This window comes from Onychostruthus taczanowskii, unplaced genomic scaffold, assembly GCF_017590055.1.
Source record: "Onychostruthus taczanowskii isolate IOZ18803 unplaced genomic scaffold, ASM1759005v1 scaffold58, whole genome shotgun sequence".
NCBI classification, from domain to species: Eukaryota; Metazoa; Chordata; class Aves; order Passeriformes; family Passeridae; genus Onychostruthus; species Onychostruthus taczanowskii.
This window is the reverse complement of record NW_024503457.1, coordinates 9,054,955-9,077,769: the sequence shown is the minus strand read 5'-3', so window position 1 is coordinate 9,077,769 and position 22,815 is coordinate 9,054,955. Positions and strand designations below refer to the sequence as shown.

At 39.1% G+C, this 22,815-nt stretch overlaps 1 protein-coding gene across 2 annotated transcripts in view; it reads left to right on the top strand.

The window, feature by feature from the left end:
- The first annotated feature begins 420 nt into the window (after window positions 1-420).
- The window catches only part of TMEM131 (transmembrane protein 131), a 92,300-nt gene continuing 69,905 nt past the window's right edge, over window positions 421-22,815 (top strand). The window contains exons 1-2 of one of the 2 annotated variants that reach the window (XM_041418091.1): window positions 421-660; window positions 19,853-19,914. In XM_041418091.1, the coding sequence (XP_041274025.1) occupies window positions 495-660; window positions 19,853-19,914 (228 nt within the window). In that variant the 5' untranslated portion in view covers window positions 421-494. The remainder of the gene's footprint in view (window positions 661-19,852; window positions 19,915-22,815) is intronic. The other variant, XM_041418090.1, reaches the window with a different exon arrangement.

Below are 22,815 nucleotides of genomic sequence, written 5' to 3'. Positions count from 1 at the left end.
CGCCGCCATCTTGGACGCCGCGGCTGGGAGAAGCGCCGACCGCCTCGGCAGGGAAACAACAGCGCCCCCGGCGCGCCCGGGAGAAGAGAGCGCCAAAGAGGCGGAGTGACCCCGCCGCGAATCGCCGGCGCTTACAGCAGGTCTAAGATCGCATTTGAAAAAGCCAAAAACAAAAATTAGAAATAAATAACAATAATAAACGACTAAACCAAAGCAACGTAGCCAGCAGCCCTACGGCCAGAGCAGGCGGGGCCAGCGGAGGAGCGCCCTGCCCGCAGTTAAAATGGCACCTGTTCTCCGCCCTCGCGCGGTAGGGGCGTGGCCTCGCCAGGGGGCGTGGCGGCCCGTGACACGCGCGTCAGGAGCCGCAGCGCGCGCTCGCGGGGGTGTCCGCCCCGCCCCTCCCCGAGCTCCTCCGCGCGCGCGCCGCGGCCCGGCCGGAGACAGACGCGGACGCTCGGCGGACCCGCGGCGGCGGCGGCAGCAGCAGCGCGATGACGGCGGCGCCCGGCTGCCCCCGCTGCTCCCCCCGCTGCCCCCGCTGCTCCCCCGGCAGCTGCCCCTTCCCCCGCGCCGGCGGCTGGGCAGCCGCCTGGCGGGGCGCGGCGCTGCGCTTCGCGCTGGCGCTGCTCCTCCACACGGCCCGGGCCGAGAAGGAAGGTGAGACCCAGATTTCCCTTCCCTTTCTTGTCCTCCTTCCCCCCGCTCCTCCTCTTCTTCCTCCGGTGGCGGTGGGGCCGTTGACGGCCGCGGCCCGCGCCCGCTCCCCGGCGGCGGGGTGGGGGGGCGGCTGGGGAGGCGCCCCGGGGTCGCCGTCCCTTGTCCCGCATCCCGCCGGCTCTGCTCTCCCGCCGGCTCCCGCATCCCGCCGCTCCCGCTGCCCGGGTGTGCGGGGAGTCGCGGCGCTGCCTCCCCCGCCCCGCCGGCGCGGCTGCCGGAGTGCGGGTGTGTGTCTGTGCCCGTGTGTGTCCGTGTGTGTGTCGCTGACGTTTCGCGGGGGTTTCTCCTCCCTGACAGCAGCGGGGACAGGGATGGAGCTGGAGCTGCCCTTTAAACAGGGGAAAGGGAAATAAATAAATAAATGAAATAGCAGGCTTTCTCGCGTTGAGCTGGTTTCCCTGAGGCAGGCTTCCAGCAGGAGACGAAGCCAAGCCAAACAGACTGGCGAAGCTGCATGAGAAAGGGCAGAAATGCACGCTTTTGCATGGGTTGGATTTTGATCCCTCACCGAGTACAGTGGGACACCCCTTTTCCTCCCCCAAACTTTTGACAGGTTTCCGGAGCCTTTGCAGAGTCGATGGCGTTTTCTCCAAACTTTATTATAAAGTCCTTGTCTGACTTTCCCTAAGTTGTAGTGTCTGTGATTTTGGCGTGAAGCCTTTTCATTGTGGTTTAGCAAGGAAAAAAAGCCCCGAGCGAAACACCTAAGCATAATCTGTAGCATTGCTGAGAACAGCTTTCAAGCATTTCCAAGGTGCAGACTTGTAGTCTGCTTGAAAGCGTGGCTGTGTGGCAGCATGAAAAAGCAGCAGGTAAATATAATGTATTACTAAAGTAGGTGAAACAGATTTACTTTGGCTGGACAGGAGAATTTGCTTTTCAGGCAAGTTGCTGCACCAGAGGAAGGAGGACATTGAGGTCTGACAGGAAGAAAGGGAGTAAGAATAAAAAAGAATAAGAAGAAAAAGGGTATGGAATAGGAGCTTAGCATTGAGGGTCTAGTCCTATGCCTAGACCAGACTTGAGGGAAGAAGTACATCCTAATAAGGCATGTATAAAAAAAAAGTAGCTATACCTTTTTAAAGAAGGGCTTAATTCCAGTAATTTCCTAGTAGCTTCTTTTTTACAAATATGAGTATGTTGATATTAAGGTGATTAAAAACCCAAATCATTTGTTGCACAGCCACTCTTGTTCACTTGACTTTGTCTACAGGGAGTGTAAATATTCAGAAAACAGCGTGAGTATGATCCCATATCCTTAGAGAGATTAGAATGTGTAAGTTTGTCAGTGTGGCCTGTAGTGTCTTGAGGTACTAAAAGGGTTTAAATGCTTGAGAAATTTCTATTTTTAACTCTTATTGTGATTGCATTCCTTCACAGGTAATACGGTTTATAAGCTTTGTCAGTGATGTCATATACTGGTGTGATGGAATTGATTCATACCCTAAAAGTTGTGACAGCTGGGGCCATGGTCTGGTTGGTTCATTTGTGAAGAAGATACTGGGTTTTTTTCTCTATGGACTTTCTTGGCATTCCTAAATAAACAAGGGCAGTTTTAGATTCACAGAGTTTGAACAGATACGATTGAACCCTCTCAAGAAAATCGAATAGTTTGTACTGATAATGTTCAGCTCTGTTTATACAGTCTATTACTTAAAACTTATCCCAGCAACACATCCCTCATTTTCAAAAGGTGAATTTGTTTCTCAACTAGAATGTGACTTTCTTTTTGTCTTCAGATTTCTGGCATTTGCTTTTCCTGCCAAGTGTTTTGCTGCTTGGGGTAGTCTATGAGTGATACATCTAAGGTCACCAATAAGTGTTTGTCTGGTGTTTGTTTGGGTTTTTTTCTCAGTTACTCATCTTTTATGGACTCCTGAGCAGAATTCACTGGCAATCTGCATTTGTGGATCACATGTTGGAAAGTGTTGTCTTGCTTCCGTTCGCTGAGTGCAATGACTGTTTAAACCCTGGATTAAAAAAAAAGCAAAACAAAACATAAACTGAACAATTTTAAAGCAAGACAAATATTAAAGGGATTTGTGAGATCTAGGCCCACTGATTTTAAGCTACAATATAAGTGCCAGTCTGCAAGAGGTAGTGATTGAGTACAGGTGAGGAAGGATTGCTTTGGACACTGGGCTTTGAGACCAAGATGGGAGCTCAAACTGAAACAGTAGTTGAGAAGAGAGGAGGGGAGGGTGTTCAGGCTCTGTCCTTAAGTGCCTTAGCTTTTACCAGGTTGTGTCAAGTTAAACGTAGTAAGACAGTTTAAAAATAATAAGTCAGGAAGCAGGGAAGTAGCTAGGAATATCCTTTCCATCTCCCAAAACTGTGGGCATACATTTTTCACTACAGCTGCAGGAAGGAAGCTGTGGAGAGGGATTAGGGCTGAGGTTGTGCATTGTTGTTCCTGAGCACTGCTGAGTTGAAGGTGGCTGTAGTAAGACACAGTGCAGTTTGTACTCCAGAGAAGTTGATGCAGAAAAAACTTGATAGAAGCAAGTGCCAGGTGAATAGTGTGAGAAGAATAGATCACAATATGACAAAAGAAAATGAAAAATGAATGTAGAGGACACTCTGTTCCTCTTACCTTGCATATACATGAGGAGAAACTGGGGGAATGATGGAGCTGATGGGGAGAGAGAAGATTATGCTGGCTTCCTGTGGAGAAGAACCAGCAAGCAGTTCTTTATGGATGGAACTGTCACAAGTAGAAAGAAGATTGATGCTGGAGTATTCTAGATAGACATGAATATTTCTAGTACCCAATCTTAGTAAAGGAGTTTGAGGGGGGAAAAATGTAACATAAATGTCTTTGTCTAAAAGCAAAGAGCAAAACTGAAATTGTTTGCGTGTTCTAGCTGTAAAGTCTTGAGGAGCTGTGACATTGCTCTATGCTCTCTCTGTGCTAGAGAAATAGAACTTCTGGAAATTATCTGGTATCCGAACAGATAGCAGAGTAAACTGTGATTGAACCAGCCAGAGAACCTTAAACATCAATTTCAGACTAAACACTGATATGTGGCTTTTCTTTTTTTTTGTGTCTAGCTGGGTCCTCATGGATGCCCATGTATTGCTGAGGAATGAGTAAGACTGAGAAGGTTGTAAAATTTTATGTTTGGGTTTTTTTTTTTTTCAGTTAGCAAATCTGTGAACCATTGCAAAAGAATGGCATGGCAGGAAAAAAATTTCAGTCTCAAAGAGCATCTTGCTATTTAGGAGGGGCAAAAAATAACTTTTGTTTGTTTGGTGTTTTGTTTTTGTTTTGGGGTTTGGTTTGTTTTGTGGTTTTTTTTTTGGGGGGGGGGGGAAGACACACAACATACACAGAATAGCTTCCTGGGTTTTAGGTTGCTGGAAGCCATAGTAATGCCATAACCCCATGGTAAGTTAAGTGTTTTGAAGATAAATGTCTGACACGAGGATGCTTTTTTACCTGAACTGTTTTGAGTTAGTTCCCTTATTTGTATACATTTATAAGTTTTTAGAAAATCTTCACTTTATAAAACTAATTTTTTTTTTAAATCTCCTTTTATTTGGCCAGCTGACTGAAAGCCTGTTGAGACTACTTTGATAGTTCTCTTATCTACTCATCTGCTCACAACATAGGTGCAGGTAGAGCAAGGCTGATTTAGGATATATTTAATCACTTGTAGTTTTTGAAGTAGCATCTTAGTGCTGGATCTGGGAAAAAAATCTATTTAATCATGTACATTATGAAACAAGATAGATCAGTGAAAATAGTTTTCTTTTTCTTAATGCTTGATGTATTCTCTTCTAGCTTCCTAGAAACCAAGTTACTTACTGAGTGTAAGTGGGATATTGTCATCAGAGCAGTGCGCTGATATGTTGGAATTCTGCTTCCATTTTTGTCATTCCTTCTAATCTCAAGCAAAGAGATTTTTGTTTTTTACTGATATCTAAGATAGCAAACCACGATACTTCACAGGAGTACCAAAACTAGATTAATATTAGAAGATGATTGAGAGAAAGCTTATATGTTTAATATTATAGAAAGTCTCTTCACATATACTGCCTGTTTGTCATATCCTGCTGTCAGAACTAATCTACAGCATGCCAGCTTTTACTTTTATGGTGGTGTTTTTACCCTGGCTTAAATCAAAATTTGATTCAGAAAGAGTGACCTCAATCAAACTGAAAACACTCCAGCAGTTGAAGTAGCACATCAGAATCATGAAGAGTGTGAGGAAAACAAAGTGGATAAAAACTGACCATGCTATCTCACTGTGGTTTTGAAACTTAAGTGTGGGACAGCTGATTAGGTCTGCGCTGTCTGTGCACTTGTGAATGAAAAATATTGACCATGTGCTTGGATTGAATGTGCTTACTTGCTTGTGAAATCTTTGGATTAAAATAAAGGAAAAATTTTACTGCAGTGGACAGGAAGTTGAGACCCCATATTCTCCATGACCTTCAATGTAATCTCAAAGTGGGTGCTGTTCTCTCCCTGCAACTCTTTCTTCCTCACTGGTGTTCAGTTATATTGCATGTGTGAAGCAGACTGGAGTCCCCTGACTGTAGAGGTCCATTGAAGGATGGTGTGCTCAGTTCAGGGCCTTGGATTGTCATCTCTTGAAGGAACTTGCTGTGGATTTGTGTAGTGTATAATATGATGAAATTCCACCAGGGTGTGCGGAAGTCAATAGGCGTTGTATTATTTAAAGCTTTCAGTTGTGATTTTTTTTTTTTTGGTGAATGATTGCAATATGGATTGCTCTGAGTCATTTGGATGTATTTGTGCATTTTAAAATTTTCAGCTCTTTGCTTGGACATTTGCTGTGAGTCACTTTACTTCAAAGCCTACCCAGTTTTACACTGCTTAAAATGATATGCGTTATGGTTCCACAGTGTGATTTACTGAGTCTGCAAGTTCAAATAATCTTTTCAAACAGTAAACTTGGTAAATGAGCTGAGAGTCTGACAGTGAATGGTGGATGCTGTGGTTCATGCATAACGAGCAGTAAAAGTTGTGTGACTGAAGCACAGGGTAGAACCAGTTTGGTTTGTTCCTGTGTTTGTGGGTTCGGCAAGAATAGGAGTCTATAATGATCTCTTATTTCTCTTGCTTGTACCTTCTGTCCAGTGTAGCACCCCGACTTTGTCAGTCTGCAGCATGAACCTACCTGGGTACAACAGGCACTCAAGAAAGTGGTTTTCTTCTCTAAAAGACAGCAGTTGAATTAAATTTCTACTCTTCATAGTAATAAGTGGGGGTAGTTGGAAATACACTGAGTAATACCTTGAGCAGCCTCCTCTAACTAGAAGTTCTCTGATCAGGTGACTGGGGTGGAGCCTCTGGGGTCACATCCAGCCTGCATTATGCTGTAGTTCCAAAAGTTGAGCACAGTTGGTCCTTACAATGGAAGCAGCTGATTTGATCCATTCATACTGTGGGAGTTAGCAAACTTGAGTTTGAACTAAAGTTATTTTTAAGATAATTCCTGTTTTTTAAAAAAAATGTTAATTATAATTATAATTAATTATACCAAGACAGAGGATGCAGAATTTCTTCTTGCATAGGGAGAAACCAAAGGAACCAGTGACCATTAGAGCTAAAGACTTCCGGTTTATCTTTCTAGTCATAAATACAAGCAAAGAAAAAACTTGTGTCAGATACGGATTTGTTAGAGGCAGCTGTTAACATTTTAATGGGATGCAAGATTGTTGTGTATTTCTGTATTCTCAAGTATCCTTATAGAATAATTAGTGATTTACTGACTGCAGCAAAGATGTAATGCAGCATTTGCATTTGACATTTTTGAAATATGGTTTTAACATTTTCTCATAAGCAGCCTGGGATAACTTTTGCTTTGGAATATTAAAGGGACTAAACCAGGATCATGTCTGTCTGTCTCTCTTAGAAAACCTTGGATGTAATGGGGAAATAGCAGAGAGCTGAAGGATTGCCATGTAATTCCAATCCCTGAAAAGTTGGAAAAAATTGAGGTGTTTCACTAGTTTGAGATTTTCCTGCTACAATTACCAGATTAATATTCTCACTAAGACTACCCTAGATGTGTTTTTAATACCTCTTCTCCTGCCGCCTGGCATAGCTTGCAACAGAGACTCATCTGAGAACAGGAGTTTTGCTGTCCTTATCAAATTGCTTTTAGAGATATCTGAGTGAAATTTAGTGGAAGGAACTGTACAGGAAATGAAACTACACTACAGCTCCTTCTGTCTGTGTACTCTATGAAGCTACAAAATGTTATGGAATACAACTGTTTGGCTGACTAATGCAACACGCTTAGTTTTTTTAAGTCATTTTAAAAACAGATCCATTCCCTGTTGTTCATGAAGCAATTTGTCTTCGCAATGTCTTAAGCGTTATCTGAGGGTTTTTTCAGTCAAACACCTAGATCTATGTTGGACTGTATGGATTCAGTGTAATAGGATGTGCATGGACATCTAAAGTTACTTAAACTGGAAAAATCACAGAAAACCCTTGGTTATAAGGTTAGGTTTTTTAAAGTTGTTTAAGTGAGAAAGCACAGCTATTATGATGTTAAAGAGATTAAATCACCATTTGAAGGAGTGATGATAGGAGACAAAGTTGTAAACAAGCATGGTACCAATTTAAGTAGTTCACATTTCCTAATAAGTGTCATAATATGTTAAATGAATTTAAAGACTGGTTATCTGAAGCTTGTAAATGAATAGGAAATCATCTAGAAACAGAAGAAGTCTAAGTGAATCATTGATTTGCACCAACATACTGTACAAATATTTACAGGTGGATTTTGTAGATAATGATAAAAACTATCTGGGCAACTAGATAAACTGCAAGGTATATGGTTTTGGTTTATTTCCAGCAGTGATTCATGCTCTACCTCAGAGACTGGCTACAAGGAGTTCTTCCTGGCTCTATTCTGGGACCTGTCCTGCTTTAGATCTTTGTCGCTGATCTGGAGTTGGGATGTACCAATACTCAAGGACAAGTCTGCATTTTGGAGAGACCTAAGCAGGACAGAACAATGAGCTGACAGGACCTTCACAAAATCCAAAAAGGAGAAATGGAAAGCCCTTTATATGGGACAGAATAACCACCTGCAGGGAATACAACCTGGAAGTGCTGTTCATGAGTCAGCAATGTACCCTGGCAACATATAGGAGTGTAGCCACTGGGCTGAACAACGTGATTATTCCTGTTTAGTCAGCAGTTAATAGAACACACCTAAACCACTGTGTCTAGTTTTGTTCTCTGCCATCCCACTGGAAGTCTGCAAGGATGGTCAATAGGTGCATGACCTATGAATGAAGGCTGAGGGATCTTGTGGCAGTATGCCAATATCAAAGTAGTTTATGGAGCAGAATGGAGCCGACTCCTCACAGAGGTGCATGGCTGGAGCCTGAGACAGTGGCCGTAAAGTTAAACAGGGGAAGTTTGTTTTGTGCCAGGAGATGCTGCTCTCTGATGATCTGAGTAAGAGAGGCGCTTAAATAGCACCATAAAATAGCATTGAAAATTCTGTTTATTAAAGCTAACCATATAAAGAGAGAGTTGTACAGATAATCTTGGATCTCTTTTGATGCTGAGAACCCTGAACTGTGCAGCACCAAACAGACCTTTCAAGGATCCATGTGCAACACACTATGCACACCCCATCCATAGAAAGGTTACCCTATTTTGCTCTTTAGCTGGATTTCCTTGCAAGAAGACAGCTCTATTCATGATTTTTGCTGTCAGGTAGAAAGGATGTTCACATGGGAACTTCAATCTGCACTTTCAGATAAAGCAAGGCCACCCAAGTGGCATAATCGCTGGTGGTGTTGATTGCAGCTTCTCTGTTTCAGAGGGCTGTCTGGGCTCCCCCTGCAGCCACGGAGTACGTGCAGCACGGGCCTGAGGGCCGGCCCAGACATGCAGCCCAGCACAGGCGTGGGTCTGCTCGGCTTGGCTCCTGCATGGATCACTGACTCCATCTGTCACGGCCTTCCGGTCAGGATGGCTATGATCTACCTTGACATAATCAGTCTGTATTTCACCATGAGGCTGGTCAGGCATCGAAAGAGGTTCTCTAAGGAGGTTATGGAAGCTCTGCCTTTGGAGGTTTTCAAGGCCCAGCTAAATGACAGCCTAAAGAAACATTATCCAAATTCAGCATCCACTGTACTTCTGCAGAAGGTTGAGCTGGATGACAATCTTAATGTCCATTCCACCCTCAGTTTCCCTATCTCAATATTTTGTGTCTCCCCTGTGATCTTAAAACTTAGTTGGAGCTTGCTATACTTTTGTTGCAGCTGATGGGAATATCTGTAAGACAGAAGTCTGACTTTTTGTGTAACTCCATGGTGAAGCCAGTGCTATGGTAATAGTAATACAGATGCAGTTTTGGTAGAAGAGTTGTGATTGTACCAGGAAGCTTCATGGGTTGCTGCATCACTAAAAAAGGGTGATCATAGATAAAAACAAGACCTTGTCAAACATTCCTTATTTCTGTAATTGTGGATCATGTACACTTTTTTGTCCCCATGTTTTTGTTCTTTCTCCTGAAAAATTTGTTTCAAAAGGAGTATTTGTGTCCCATCTTTCATGTGAAGTGTAATACAGCTGTTAGTTTTTGCCTTTGCCAGCTGCTGGCAATATAGCAATACATTCAATTGTGGTTTGCATGTTACTATACAAGATGTATTAAAGTTAACAATCTGTGCAGCTAGTGTGTCTGAGGAAATACTGAGAGATTTGGATAGTTAATGTTGTGAAGTTTTTGACTATTCCATTCTTGCAGTGGAGGACGTGGAGTACTTGATCCTTACTAGAAACCATTTCCTTATTGTGTGTTTGCTTTGGTATTCTGAACTGTGTGTAACTTCAATCTGTGGAGCCAGCAACAGGCAGTTTAGAGGTACCAGAAATTACTATTATTTAGTGTGTACTAGGAAGCACTGAGGCTACTCTTGCCCTCTGAGTTGTCTCTCCTAAGTATAAGAAGATTAGGAAGGGGTGTGTGTGTGTAACTTTTATGTTATGATACTTTTATATTATTATATATCTTGTCAGTTGCCTTTTGTGGAGCTTAACTAGTCAGGATGTGTCCGTATACCTTTGGCTGACTGTATCATCCAAAATATTCAAAAGATTAATAAATTCCTTGTTTTGGGAGAAATGTCCCAATGATTTGATGTTGAAGGAGAGATGGTTGTCATTGACAGAGTCTGAATCTTCAGAGGTGAAGTCACTCTGCCAATCAGTACTACTGAATGTTATTATGTGATGGAGTAAAGATTGAAATGAACTTCCAGTTCATCAGGGGAAATTTGATCAGAGTTTTAGTACTTGATGAGTGCTGTGAATTCTTCCTTTGATTAAATGAGATTTCTCTAGGGAAAAAGACTAGACTAAGGATCTCAGAGATTGAATAAAGCATTTATTTATTTAGCATTATTTAATTAATTATCCTTTAAAAATACCTGTTTTGTGAGAAAACCCCTCTAATGTTGAATTTAGCAAAGGTGTGCCTATTTAGGTTGAGACTGAGTATTAGGCGTATCAAAGTAGAAATGAGAAATATTTTTGTGTGAAGGCTTGTCTTAGGGGGAAGCTAAGTGATGAGTGAATTAGATGTCTCTCCATAACATATTCTGTCACTAAGCCTAAGGGTTTGGAATTATTGGGTGAAATCATGATCTGTGTTGCACTGGGTGTTAACTTAGATCATCACAGCTGTTTGTAAAAGAGTCTGACCAGAAGAGATTGTTTATTTACTTCTGAGGGGTAACTGCTTCCAAGGTATTGTAGGTAGCTAAATTGCATTTCTGCAAGCATTTGATTTCCCTATGCCTACTTGCACCTTTAATTTCTTATTGTTTTTGGAGTGTTCCTCCCAAACTGAAATTCGCCTGTTTTGTTCAATTGTCTTTGCTCTGTGTTTTATCGTCTTTCAAAACTTTCAGTTGTTCTTCTCCACCCTTTTCTCCTCTGGTTTTATCAGACCTTGCAGCCAATTTTTTCCTGCCGGTGGGCTGTGTTCCCTCATGGCAAGTCAACAGAGTGCTGTGCTCAGCAATCAATAAGTAGTGTTACTGCCACGTCATTAACACTATGGCTTTAATATCAGGCCTTTGCTACCTTTTCCTGGCCTTCAGTTGTTGTATTTATAAATTTTATATGGTAGCTGAACCAGCATTATCTCACTACTCTTTTTCACTTGTCAGGCTCAATAGCTGTTTCCAGTGGACACTCGAGTGTTGCCAAGTGAGCATAGGAGGGGCGGGGATGTGTGCTCCTCCCTGCCAATGATACTTCTCTGCAGTAACTTGGTATTAACCAAGTCGCAACTGTTACACAACAAAACCTAAACAATTGTGTTGTTCTAGTACCCTTGTTGTTCTAAAAATTTATGCAGTTCCACCTTGGTAACTGACCAAGGGAAAAAGGGAGGAGGCAAAATCAGGGCAGGAAGGAGAGCAGAACTCTCACTTAGACTTCTGTTTCTGTGCCATAAGGTGAGTGATAGAAAGCATTCTCTGTAGCAGGTAGCGAGGTAGGAGTGCGGATGGAAAACTGAGCAGGGTCCACAGAGCATAAGCTGTAGCTCTTACCTGGTTCACCTTTCCAGCAAGACATTTGGATGGCAGGAGGTGTCTGCCTGGCTCTGTCACCTTCCTGTTCTGTGGAGGGTTTTTTGGAAACTCTAAAAATTGCATCTCCCTTCCTGTTTTCTATGGTGTGGAGAGCAATGCTTGATCTCGGTCGGTTTTTATTAAGGTCATTAATCGTCCTGGATGTACCTTTTAGGTGGGCCTTTCCACTGTGTCAATACAACCCATTTTTTTTTGAGTAAGTGGGGGTCTGTTCACTGGTTCATTTCATAAGAGTACAAGTTTCAAAGTCTGATGTTAATGGTAATAGCTGAAATTATTGTCGTTTAATGCATTGTTCTCCTGAGGCTCCAGAAGTTGTGAACTGACTACTGTTTCTGGCAAACTACATATTGGATCTTGCTATAATTGTTTCTATATGCTAAAAAGATTAGAATTCCATTAAGTGCATGTTATCTTTTTGCACATTAGTTTTCAGTGCTACATGAGCAGTAAAACTGCCACAATGAAAAGTTTCTAATCTAAAACTTGAGAAATTGAGATAAATCCTTAAGAGTGGTTTGGAGGGACTGTTGTTTCCCCCCCCTCTCATTGCAGGACTACTTACCTTGGTTTTGAGGGTCCAAATAATTTTATGTCTGTACATATTCAACAAGAGTACATGTATAGGAGTATGATTTAATTTAACATATTGAAATTTTAAAATTGCTGTCATTAGAAAGAGTAGAAAGCCACATTTGGTATGGCCCAAAGCAAAATGATAGATGCTATTTGCAGATGTTTGTTTTCTCTCTATCTCCCTTTTAAATTGTTTACTCTCTTTAAATGATTTCTGAGAAGTTTGTATGAGTGTCAGGATTATTGTTCTCTTTGGCTTAAAAATAGCATGCATGAAAGTTTTTCTCCTGCTTAGAGAATTTTTCCTCCTTTTTATTTAATTTTGTAAAAAAATATTTTAAAATAAGTTTTCTCATTCATACTCCCTATGAATGGAATTGAGTATTACTTCTTGAGAAGCATTTTGGAGCCAGGAAATAAATATCTTTGGAGGAGCTAATGAAAATTTTGAAGAGTTTAAAAGTAAAGTGCCAACTTAAAGCATCTGGCAGCTTTCAAAGTAGTATTTTTGTGGGTTTTTTTTTCCCAGTGAAGTTTTATGGCCTTTATTGCTACCACCTCAAGTCTGCCATTTTGGCCAATAGCAGATGGTTTTTTACACTCATTACCAAAAAACTAGATGAAAATAAAAATTGCTTTAGTCAAAGTGGATGGAAATGCACTTTTCTGTAAGGTGGAAGTACAGGCTAAATAAGCATCTGAGAAAAAAAGGTGTATGAATAAAATGTAATCTTTGTGTGTGTCAATCTGAAATCATCTAATGTGCTTTTGTTAGGAACGTAAATAAAAGTAGATTGTTAGGTGGAGTACGTGTTACTTTCAGTGAGCTTTTCTGTTTCTGTGTATGCTTGTCTGGGTTTTTGCAAGGATATATCTATCACAGAACACATCTAATCAGTGTTAAATGTAAAAGAAACCTTGATGCAGTTGCACTGTCTTCTGAAGCATGAAACACATGTTGTGAGACATATGTGTGAGCAGTGGCTTCAGGTGGAGACTCACTTTCTTCCTTTCTCAGTCTAAGCAGTAGCTTCGTTGTCTGGAGCCTGTGTTCTGAATCAGAATCATACTGTAACTTTGTGTTTTGTGGTTAGCTTTAAAAACTGAATTGGTGACTGAATTCCTAAAAATCTGCATCAGTCTTAACTAAGGGGAAAAGAGATCAGTGAATGAGCACAATGTGCAACTCTTCTTACTAGGGAAGGGCCTTATTGGCAAAGAAGCTTGTCTTTATCTGAAGGCAGAAATGACACAAAAGTAAGCTAGTGAAAGATTACATGCAGACTTAGTTGGCTGTCAGTGATATGCTCAATTTGTGCTGTTGTGTGCAGTAATGTAGAAATCATTTGACTTTTTCTCCCTCACTGTGAAATAGTGAGTAGTATGGTCCGGTATTGCAAGTGGTCTGCTGTCTCTCTTTAGCTTTCATTAACTTGGGCATAGGTGGATGCATATGAACTTACTTGAGTATGTGTTGTGTAAAGTCAGAAACTTTTTTTTAACGAGGAGTATAAAATGAGGGCTTTAATAAAGATTCTGTCTTTTTTTTTAAATTTAGCTTAATGTATTGCTTTGTCATTTCACGTGATGATTGAAGTGCATTATTTAGGGATGGTTCTATTTCAAGTCAAATATATATGAACAGAAAATGCAAATTTGGCCAGTAGGCTTTTTGAGGGATGCTCATTAGAGGTTTTAATAATGAAGAAAGAATAAATATGTTTCTGTGTAAAAGGACTTCGAAGTGTGATGTTTGTACATGTGATCTTTACTGCATTGTGTGTATTTTCTTTGTTGTGATGGCTCTTCCTGAGGTTTGCAAAATTATTAATTTCCTTATGTTATGGAGTACTGGAAAATAAGCAAATTGCCTAGGTAAGTGCAAGAGGATTTAGCTGGAAAGAAAGACTGCTGGCTGGTGATTCTCACTTGCCTGACATTCACTGTCTCATAAGAGAATGACCTTTTGCATTTCCAGTGAAGTCACCTATTGAGACATAGGAAGAAATCCAGGCTCATAGCTACACTGACTTGTCTGTCTTGGAGAACAGACCTTTTTTAAACAGATTTGGACAACTGGGACATGTTTCTTGAGGCTCACCAGACTTCTGTAGTCCTGAAGCTGATTAAAATGGTCACTCGTATTACAGTGTAATACTGTTTTTCCTTATCTGCATGGTATTTTATTTTTTGCAATGGAATTTTCCATCCATAATAATTTTATTTTTTCATTCTGTATCCACCTACCTGTATTCCCCATGCTGCTCAGTTTTCCACTGTTCAGGATGATAGAAATTGTGTGACGATGCATAAGCAGTTTATTCATAGTCAGAGCTTTAAAAATAACTCGTCCAGGTTTAGTTCTGCACTTTAACCAATAGTGATACAAATGTAGCAATTACAATGACATGGACAGAAGTGAATGGCATTTATCACATTGTAATTGGCTCCTGTGGTTACAGTTACCTTGAAGTGAGCTTAGTCATTAAGACAAAGGGTTAGAAACTGAACTTAAAAAAAACCCCGTAATGTAAATTAGAAATTATTTAAATAACTGACCTTTCCTTTACCTTTTGGTAAGATAGGACAGTATTTTTAGAATTGGGAGAAAATTCGTGGACTAGATGATACAGGTTTGTATAAATACAGTTCATAAGAAAGAAAACTGGTTTAGACAAGACGTAGGAAAGAAAACAGTTCTTGCAAGCATGTAAGAGAATATATAAAGATTATTAACATAAAAATAAATCAATGCACTGCTGTTGAGCAGCTGTTTCAGAGCTAAGTTATATTTCAGAATAGTGTTTTTCTAAGTATATATGCCAGAACGTACTTCCCTATTAAAATGAAAAAATTAACAGTGGCTAAATGAAAGATAAGTGTGCAAAGCCACCTTAAAAGTCGGATCTCAGTCAGAGTAGGCCTCATAAACTATAAGCCAAGGAGGTTTTTTTGTTGCTGTGCACCAAGAGCCTTGGCATATTCACTGCTTGCATTACATGCAAATTTATTCTGGTTTTGTAATTCAGTCACAGCTAAAGACTGGTGTTTGCTAAAGTGATTTTGATATTAAGTTCCTGTTTGCTTTGGAGATGTGTAGGATTTTAAAGTTTTCTTGTTATTTGATGGTTTATAGGTCTGTATTTTTCTTGTTTTAGCCCCAGATATAGGCTTGGACAAGAGACAATCAAAATAGGGATATGTTTGAGCAAGATTTCTCTATTAGGTGTATAAACTTGTGAAAATATGCTCCTTAAGTTAATTCAGCTACTGTTGGTTTAATTTTCTATCAAGCACTGTGATGTTGTTGGAAAGGGCAGGGGAAAGCGTTTAGGAATCCACTTGTAATAATGACTAGATAGTGCTTTCACTGTTCCAGAAAGCTGTGGTTTGGGGACTGGGGGTATGCTTGTGGTGGTGGGTTTTCTTTGGCCATTTTTTAAAGACTTTGAAATGCTTGGAAAGTGCTGTCAGTATAACAAGCTGTTCTGGAGCAAGTGGAAAGACCAGGTTCATGATCTTTTTCTGATATCTTTTGTGGGCTTTTCATAGTAAAGCTGAAGTTGCATTTTAAAGGTTATAGATTGAAAACAGAAAATGAAAGAGTATTTTTAGTGTAAGCATCTATGTATTCTGTTAGTAGTGACCTACTGTCTGAAAAGAGGAAATCAAGAATACACAAGATAGAAGCTGAAAAAAATTTGACCCTGAAAACATATAATATTGTAGTAGCAAGAGTGACTGAAGTTGTAACAGACTCTCATCAATCTTTTGCTTTTTGCAGAAGTTTGAAAGGATAGAGGCTTTTTCTTGAGAGGAATTTGTGTATAACTCTCAGAAGAAAGTATTCTGTTCAGCACAGGTGAAGAGGAAATGAGACTAAGATTCTTCTGGCCTTGAAATCTGCGGATATGAATATGTATCCTTTTCCTTCTTTGGTCCATGAAAATTTAAAGTTTGACTAATAGCTATTATAATAAGGCCTTCAGGGCTTCAATTGCCTATAGGGTCAGGAAGAAATTATTTTCCTAATGTGTAATTTGGCTTTTTGGTTGCTAATTTGTGCAGTGTAAGATCACGCTGTGACAGCTGAAATGCCTCCTACCCCAAATATTATGTTGTGCCCCTCTTGTAGCAGTCACCAGTCATGTGGCAAGGGTGACTGAAATGGCACAAGCAAGAGTTGTTAATTTCCTGAATTTTATTATTCCAGAGTATTGGAGTACTGGCTACAGTATTAGGCTGGTAATGGACCGTGATGGTATCAGTTTAAGCTTTGGGAAGAAGCTTTCCCAGGGGAAATTGTTAGGGACTTAGCAGAAAACAGTCATCTTCCTCTGTAGCATGGGGAATGGTTCACCTAATAAAGCATGCCCAAGTGATCTCATACTTAATTACTTACAGTGACTTTGCACATTGGTAATAACCTATTGTGTATTGGTGACATATGTATTTTGTGTAAAAGGGCAGTAACAACTGGTTTTGGGCTTGCATTGCAAAGTTTGTGAACTTGCTTAGGTCAGGTAGCACAAGTGCAAAAGATGAGCAACTGCTTCTAATTCTGGAACAGGCAAAAAAGGACCCACAAGGGTGCTGTCAGCATTTCACTTTGAAGAAAACTTTGTCCTCTCTGTGGTCCATGTTGGATGGTTTGAGAGCTGCTCTTAGAGGGATTCGGGTGACTCTTTATGACTCGTCAGTGGAAGTTTTTTAAAATATAATTAGCTTTGCCTCATTTGAATGAGGTGGATTGTTGTTTCATCCCGAATTGAGAGTCTGAGAAGCCAGTTGCAAAAACAAGCTTTCATCTCATGAAGGTATATGTATTTACTTGCCATTTCCTTGCTTTGATGAAATAACCAATAAAGAGAAGCGCAGGCTTGAAAGTTAGTCTAAACCAAAATGAAAGGTATAACCACAGCAACTTCATCAGCGCCTCGGCTGAGATGTGTCTGCTGTGAAATGGACAGCAGCCAGACTTTGCAGTGCATCTGACTTCACCTGGCACTGTCACCTGCTCTCTGAAAACATTTCTTAAGTGATATAGTGATGAATAGCACTTCTGTTTAACAGTGTTATCCACTCAAAATGTTCTCTAATATCTGTTGCTTTGTTTGTAAGTTGTTGTAAAGATGAAATAACTAAAGAGTGGCTGAAAAGGTGTTTGAGGCATACAGAAGGTCTGTCTGAATTCAAGATGCTTGGGTAGAAATCTTGGGTGAATTTCTGGAGGCTTCAGTGCATGTTATCCTTGTGAAAGAATTGTTGCTGCTTTCTGCTCTTTGTTGTGATGGTGCATCTCATTTTAATCAGGGAAAAAAAGCCTCAGAAATACTAAGAATTTGTGATTAGATGAAATAGCCTTTTATGCTTTGCTAGTTGTTATTTATATAAAAAGTTGTTCATTTATATAAAAAGTTGTTTTCTAATGACTTTTTTTGTTTGTGCCTAATGTCACAATCAAATGCTGTGTATTCTCTGTTTCCAAAGTAGAGATCTAGACAGCAACAGAATGCCAAAAGTCCAACTTCAGAGATGCAATTCCTTTTGATTAATAGGAAGGTTTGCTTGTATCTATAATTTTTAAAATTGTGATTGCTGAACTTCCAGTATATCAAATGCATGCAAAAACATAATTTCATTCTGTATTTCTCCCCAAGTTAAAAACTGAGAATTTTCCCTCTGTGCTAGTTAATCTGTAATTTGGGGTTCTTGTGCAGAGGATAAGCATGACACTTCTGTGAAATCATGATTAACTGTCATATTCTGCGTTTTAACCTAACGTGTCAAGGCTTCATTTTCTTACATCTTGCACTACAACATACTTGGCCTTTTTTCAGTGATTTTAAAACCAAAATTAACCCATGAAATCAATGCCTTGCATCATATGTATTGCCAGTTAAATTAAGAAGAATTCACTTGTTCTTTGTTCTGGCATTAAACTTTGAACTGGTAGACCTCTTCCAGTAATTTATGTTTTAAAAGCCCAAAATTTCATGAACTGTAAGAGTTGATTTTGTAACAACTCTTCAAATGCTGTTTTGGTTTGTTTCGTTTTTGTTGTTGTTTTGTTTGGTTTTTTTAAATCTCTTGCCCTATGTTCTGTATAGTTCTTCTGTATAAATGATTGACCAAACTCCTGATTCTTGGATCAAGGATCGATTTTTGTTTGTTTTGAGTAACATTAAGGTAATAGCAATAAGCACACACAAAAAAATACTAACTTATTGCTGACACTGCTGACTAGGACTTCTCATGGCACTGTAAATATTGCAGTGTCAGTGTAAATATTGCAGGATGTGTGTTGTTTATGAGCTCCCCCTTTTTCCTCCGTGGTGATTCTCACACTCCACCTGAGCTGGGCTTTCTCAGCCTGTGCCCGTTAGGGTTGTGTGGTGTGGTAGCTTGAAAAGTAATTGTATAAAACTTTGTTGTTTGGGGATCTTTTAAATTTATTTCAGGGTTTTTACATACTAAAAGAGACTTTTAGAGATGATAGCAGCAGTCTTTGTCTTATATTAACTTTTACTTTGGGTCATATGAAAGCAAGGTTGTGGAGCTTGTGCCTTTAAGGAGAAGGTATTGAAGTATGTGGGGAAGTCAGGGATGCAGAATGGGATTTGCAAACAGTGATATGTTAAGTAGCCTAGTAAGTTTTGGGTACTGAGTGAGGTGTCACCAAAGCAGCCAGTGAGGAAATGCTTGGGACAAATATATGTCAAAGCTAATGTTTCTCTGTGTGGTAGGTGCCTTTACTCCTATCTACCAAGAGTACTTTTTGTCTTCTGAAAGTACTAACTTTTTTTTTTGTTGTTGTTTAAAGCATCATAGACTGACATTGTTTGTGATGTTATAATAAACAAAGCGTCAAAGTGGGAGACAAAGGTCTATGTCTCCTTTTTCAGACTGGGATTCAAAATCCATCTTCCAGGAGCACACAGTGTACTGCAAAGTCTTTAATTTCTTGTTGAAGTTGTTCCTCTTTGCAGAAAGAGAGGAATGTTATCACTCTCTACTTCATTTAGCACGAATGGTACATGGTAAAGACAGTCATGGAAAAAGGACATAGGGTAGAGGAGGAGTTATTTACAGAACTTTTTTTAAATACAATTTTCTCATTTGAGATTGCTGCTGCAATTTTTTCTAATGACCTGCTTTGTGTGTGTTTGTATGTGAGTAGATTTTTGGGGAAAAAATGTGGAATTCTTTGAACCTTTCTTTCCTCTTTAAATCATACTCATTCTTGTACAGCTTCTTATATTTTACAGGAAGGGCAATGCTCTTATTTCTTTGTTTTTAGAAGAAAGTTGCATTCCCTACATTTTAAGAGGAATTGAAAAACAATTGCCTGACCAAACATGTAGAGGAAATGAGTGGAGTGTTTGAGGATCCTATATTTGACTGAGGCATGAACTTTTCGTGGAGTTTAGTCTTATAGTACAAACACTGCTAAACTGTTTGAAATTTTAATATGTTCCTGTCAAGATGGAGCGGATTGTTGCCATGCCAAGGATTAGGCTGCAGTGTGAAGGAGGCTTTCCAGATGTATAGTTAAGATTATTGGTGTGTAAATGAAACAGGAATTCTGTTTGTGTCTGAACTCTTTGTGGGCTTAGATGTATTAAACTCATTTGTTCAAGTACCCAGCCTGTCATACTTATTGAAGTATGGAATTGGCTTGGTACAGTCACTCTTTTTTGGGATCCTAGAAGAAGTTGTTCTCTTTGGAGTTTAACATTGTTAAGGTAAAAGACAAATTTGCCAAGTGTGGTACTTCTCAAGCAAAGTTAGTGTCACAGACTTGTGTTTGTTATTTTGCTAGATTATGCATTATTTTTTTGGTTTGTCATAGCTCTGTCTACAAAATGAAGATATTTAAATTTTTCTTCTGATTTAGTAACAAAATGGGTTTTTATTAAATTACTTAATTTTTTGTTTTTCTTTGCAGCTTTCATCCAGTCGGATGGCATAATAGAAATGCTGCGTTTTGATGAAGGAGACCTATTGCAGGTAAGTAGTCTGAGTGAATCATCTGATCTAGCAATGTTGCATCTTTCTGATAGCTGTTTTTTGAACTCATGTGTTTGTGGAGTTCTGAAAATAAGCAAGCATTAATCTCAAGTCCACAGGATCTTTGAACTTTCTAGTTACTTTCAACAATATGCTTCAGGGTGGCCAGAGGTTCTGGTTCCTTGATGTTTTGTTTTGGGAAAACTCGTGAGTTTTACCACAGGTTCTCTCGCAGGTTCTTCTTTCTTTCTCAGAAAAACTGGGGGATGTTTTGTGTTTGAGGCTCATCTTAATCTGGAGTTGAGATGCAATTGGCTAACTCATATGCAGGAACTGCAAGTGTTGCAAGATTCCTAAACCTAAAGGCAGTTGTTGGGACCAAGTTACCACTGGATTTAAAGAAATTCTAATTACTGCAGTGAAGTAATTACTGTTGCAAATAGTTGTTTTTCATGTATGATCTTGCCATTCCTGTCAGATCTCTTTTGGTCTGGTCAAAACAGGAAAACAATTAATTTTAAAGAATATATGCTGAAATTTTGAGATGGTGGTAGTAGCTAGGATGACATACATAGCAACATGGCTTGATACTAGAGCTATATGGCTGTGAAGTTCTATTTACTAGGATTTCATATGCATGTATTTTGTGTATTGCATGTATGTTGAGAATATATTTCTTAAAAATCCTTGATGGTGATAGTCTACTACTTGAAAGGAGCAGAGGAGTTACCAGTGCAGTGCTTGATTTATAATTCCTATCTCCTGTGGAGTTGAGAAAAGGCAATATATGCATCAACATATTACATATTTCAGATTTATGATGTCTTTTTTGTTTTCTCCCTGCCTACCAAGTTGTTTAGGTTAGTTCTTTTCTTTCTTCAATCCTTGGTCCTTAATGTAACTCAGGAATATCTTACTGTAGTGTAATGTACAAGAGTAAGATTCTTCAAATCTGTATAAACTGGTTACAGGAAACATTGCGGTTAAAAACAAATAAGAAACCACCACTACAAACCCCTCCAAAAAATCCTCCCAAACCCATATACACTACCAGACAAGCAAACAAAAAAGACTCAGGTTCTTCATTAGCCAGTTGTTCAGCTGTCATGTGCTAAACATTCTCATGATAGATATCTGTGTATAGGCTTATGTTTGGATGTGTAGAGCAGTAGAAGTTTTCCATATAGTGGTTACTGTTTCTATTATCAAAGCTTTCAACTGTGGATATTTCTTTGACTTGCATGAAGATACCACATATCACCATAAATATAAGGAAAAAACCCACAAGGCTTAGTTTCTTTTCTTTTACATACTCTACTAGAACACATTTGGTTTAATAAAAACAACAGAGACATCATTGGCCCAGTGTTTAAGGTAAAGATGATAGGTAGTTGCATTCACTCATCTATAGTTTAAGTGTTCCTTTCTCACCAGGATTAATTTTTTTAAGCTAGTTCAAATTAATCTTAAAGATCTGTAATTATCTTACTCATTTTAGCACTGTATTAACCACTAGTTCTTAGACTAGAAAGTAATGGTACTGCTGTGAGCCACTCAATAAGCCATATCAAGATGGGAAAGTAAAAGGATTGTTAATTATACTAACTTGCAAGATGTAGCAATATTGTTATGGTGGGACAAATTCAAGCAATTCTGCATTGGGCTGCCACTTCCCTTAATATGTTGCTGAATGTTTTATTTAAAACAAGAGAGACAAAACTTCTGATAAGTGGTTTGTATGTTTTAAGTTATGGTTGTGACTCTTAAGCCAAACATACCTACATAAGTGAAACCACTTCCTTTTAATGAGAATGATAGTGTATATTGTTTTCTCTAGCTTACAAATTACTGGGTAATTTCATGTAGATATTAATATGGTGACATTTTGTGACTGCTTCCTGCAATTTAAGAAAAGCAGTTACACTGTTATGAAACCAGACTTATGTCTTGTGAACAGCAGTTACTAAAGTTTTAAACCTACTGTGATGTCACTGACTGTTTCTCTTTTGGCCTTTCCAAGCTTTCACAAATGTCTGTTGTTCATTACAAATACTATGATGTAGTACTAAATCAGTATTGTCTAATGCTATGTCACCTTCAAGCAAACGGTTTGGGTTTTTTTTTTTTAATATAAAAAATAACCAATTCAGTACATAAAATGATTAATAATCACTGTGGTATCAAAGCCATCTCCAGTCTTGGTTTTTCTCCACTTCTCCCAAGAATCTGGTATCTTTAGAGTAGAACAAGCTTTTTCTTGTTTGAAAGTTGCTTTACAAGTAAGGTAAATGAAATGCCAAAGCTTGAATAATATTATTTTTAGGGATTCTTGCCACTTCCTTCCAGTTGGTGTGAAACCTCTTGATACTGATTTTTTGTACTAATTTGGAGTACATACTTTTGGTAAAATACTCCTTATATCTTTCAATCACACTTTAGGAATTTTCTTGTAAAAAATGAATGTGTTGAAAAGCTTGGTTTGACCAGCCTGACTGAAAACCACTATTTATTGAAAGAGAATAAATCTTTAAATATTTAAGTAGAAAAGCATTTCATTGGTAAAATAAACTGACAACGGAAATTTCATGAGCTTATGCTACTGGATAACTAGCAAAAGTAGAGACTGTACTCTGTGGGTGTGGACTTACAGTTTGTGGTTAGAAAGTGCTATACTGTGTAGTTCAACCTTCTGAGAAAAGTGAGAATTCTATTCTTTAGCTTGTGTGTTCAGATTAAAGATTTATATCTAAATAAATTTATGCTAGTTCTGCCCGTGGTTTAAATAAAATAATGAGGGAATTTCTTAATTCTGTCTACTCACATGAATCGGTCCCTTTAAGAACTCAACTTTTTGAACTCTTAAATACTTCATTTAGATCCTGAACATAGAGTAAGAATAGT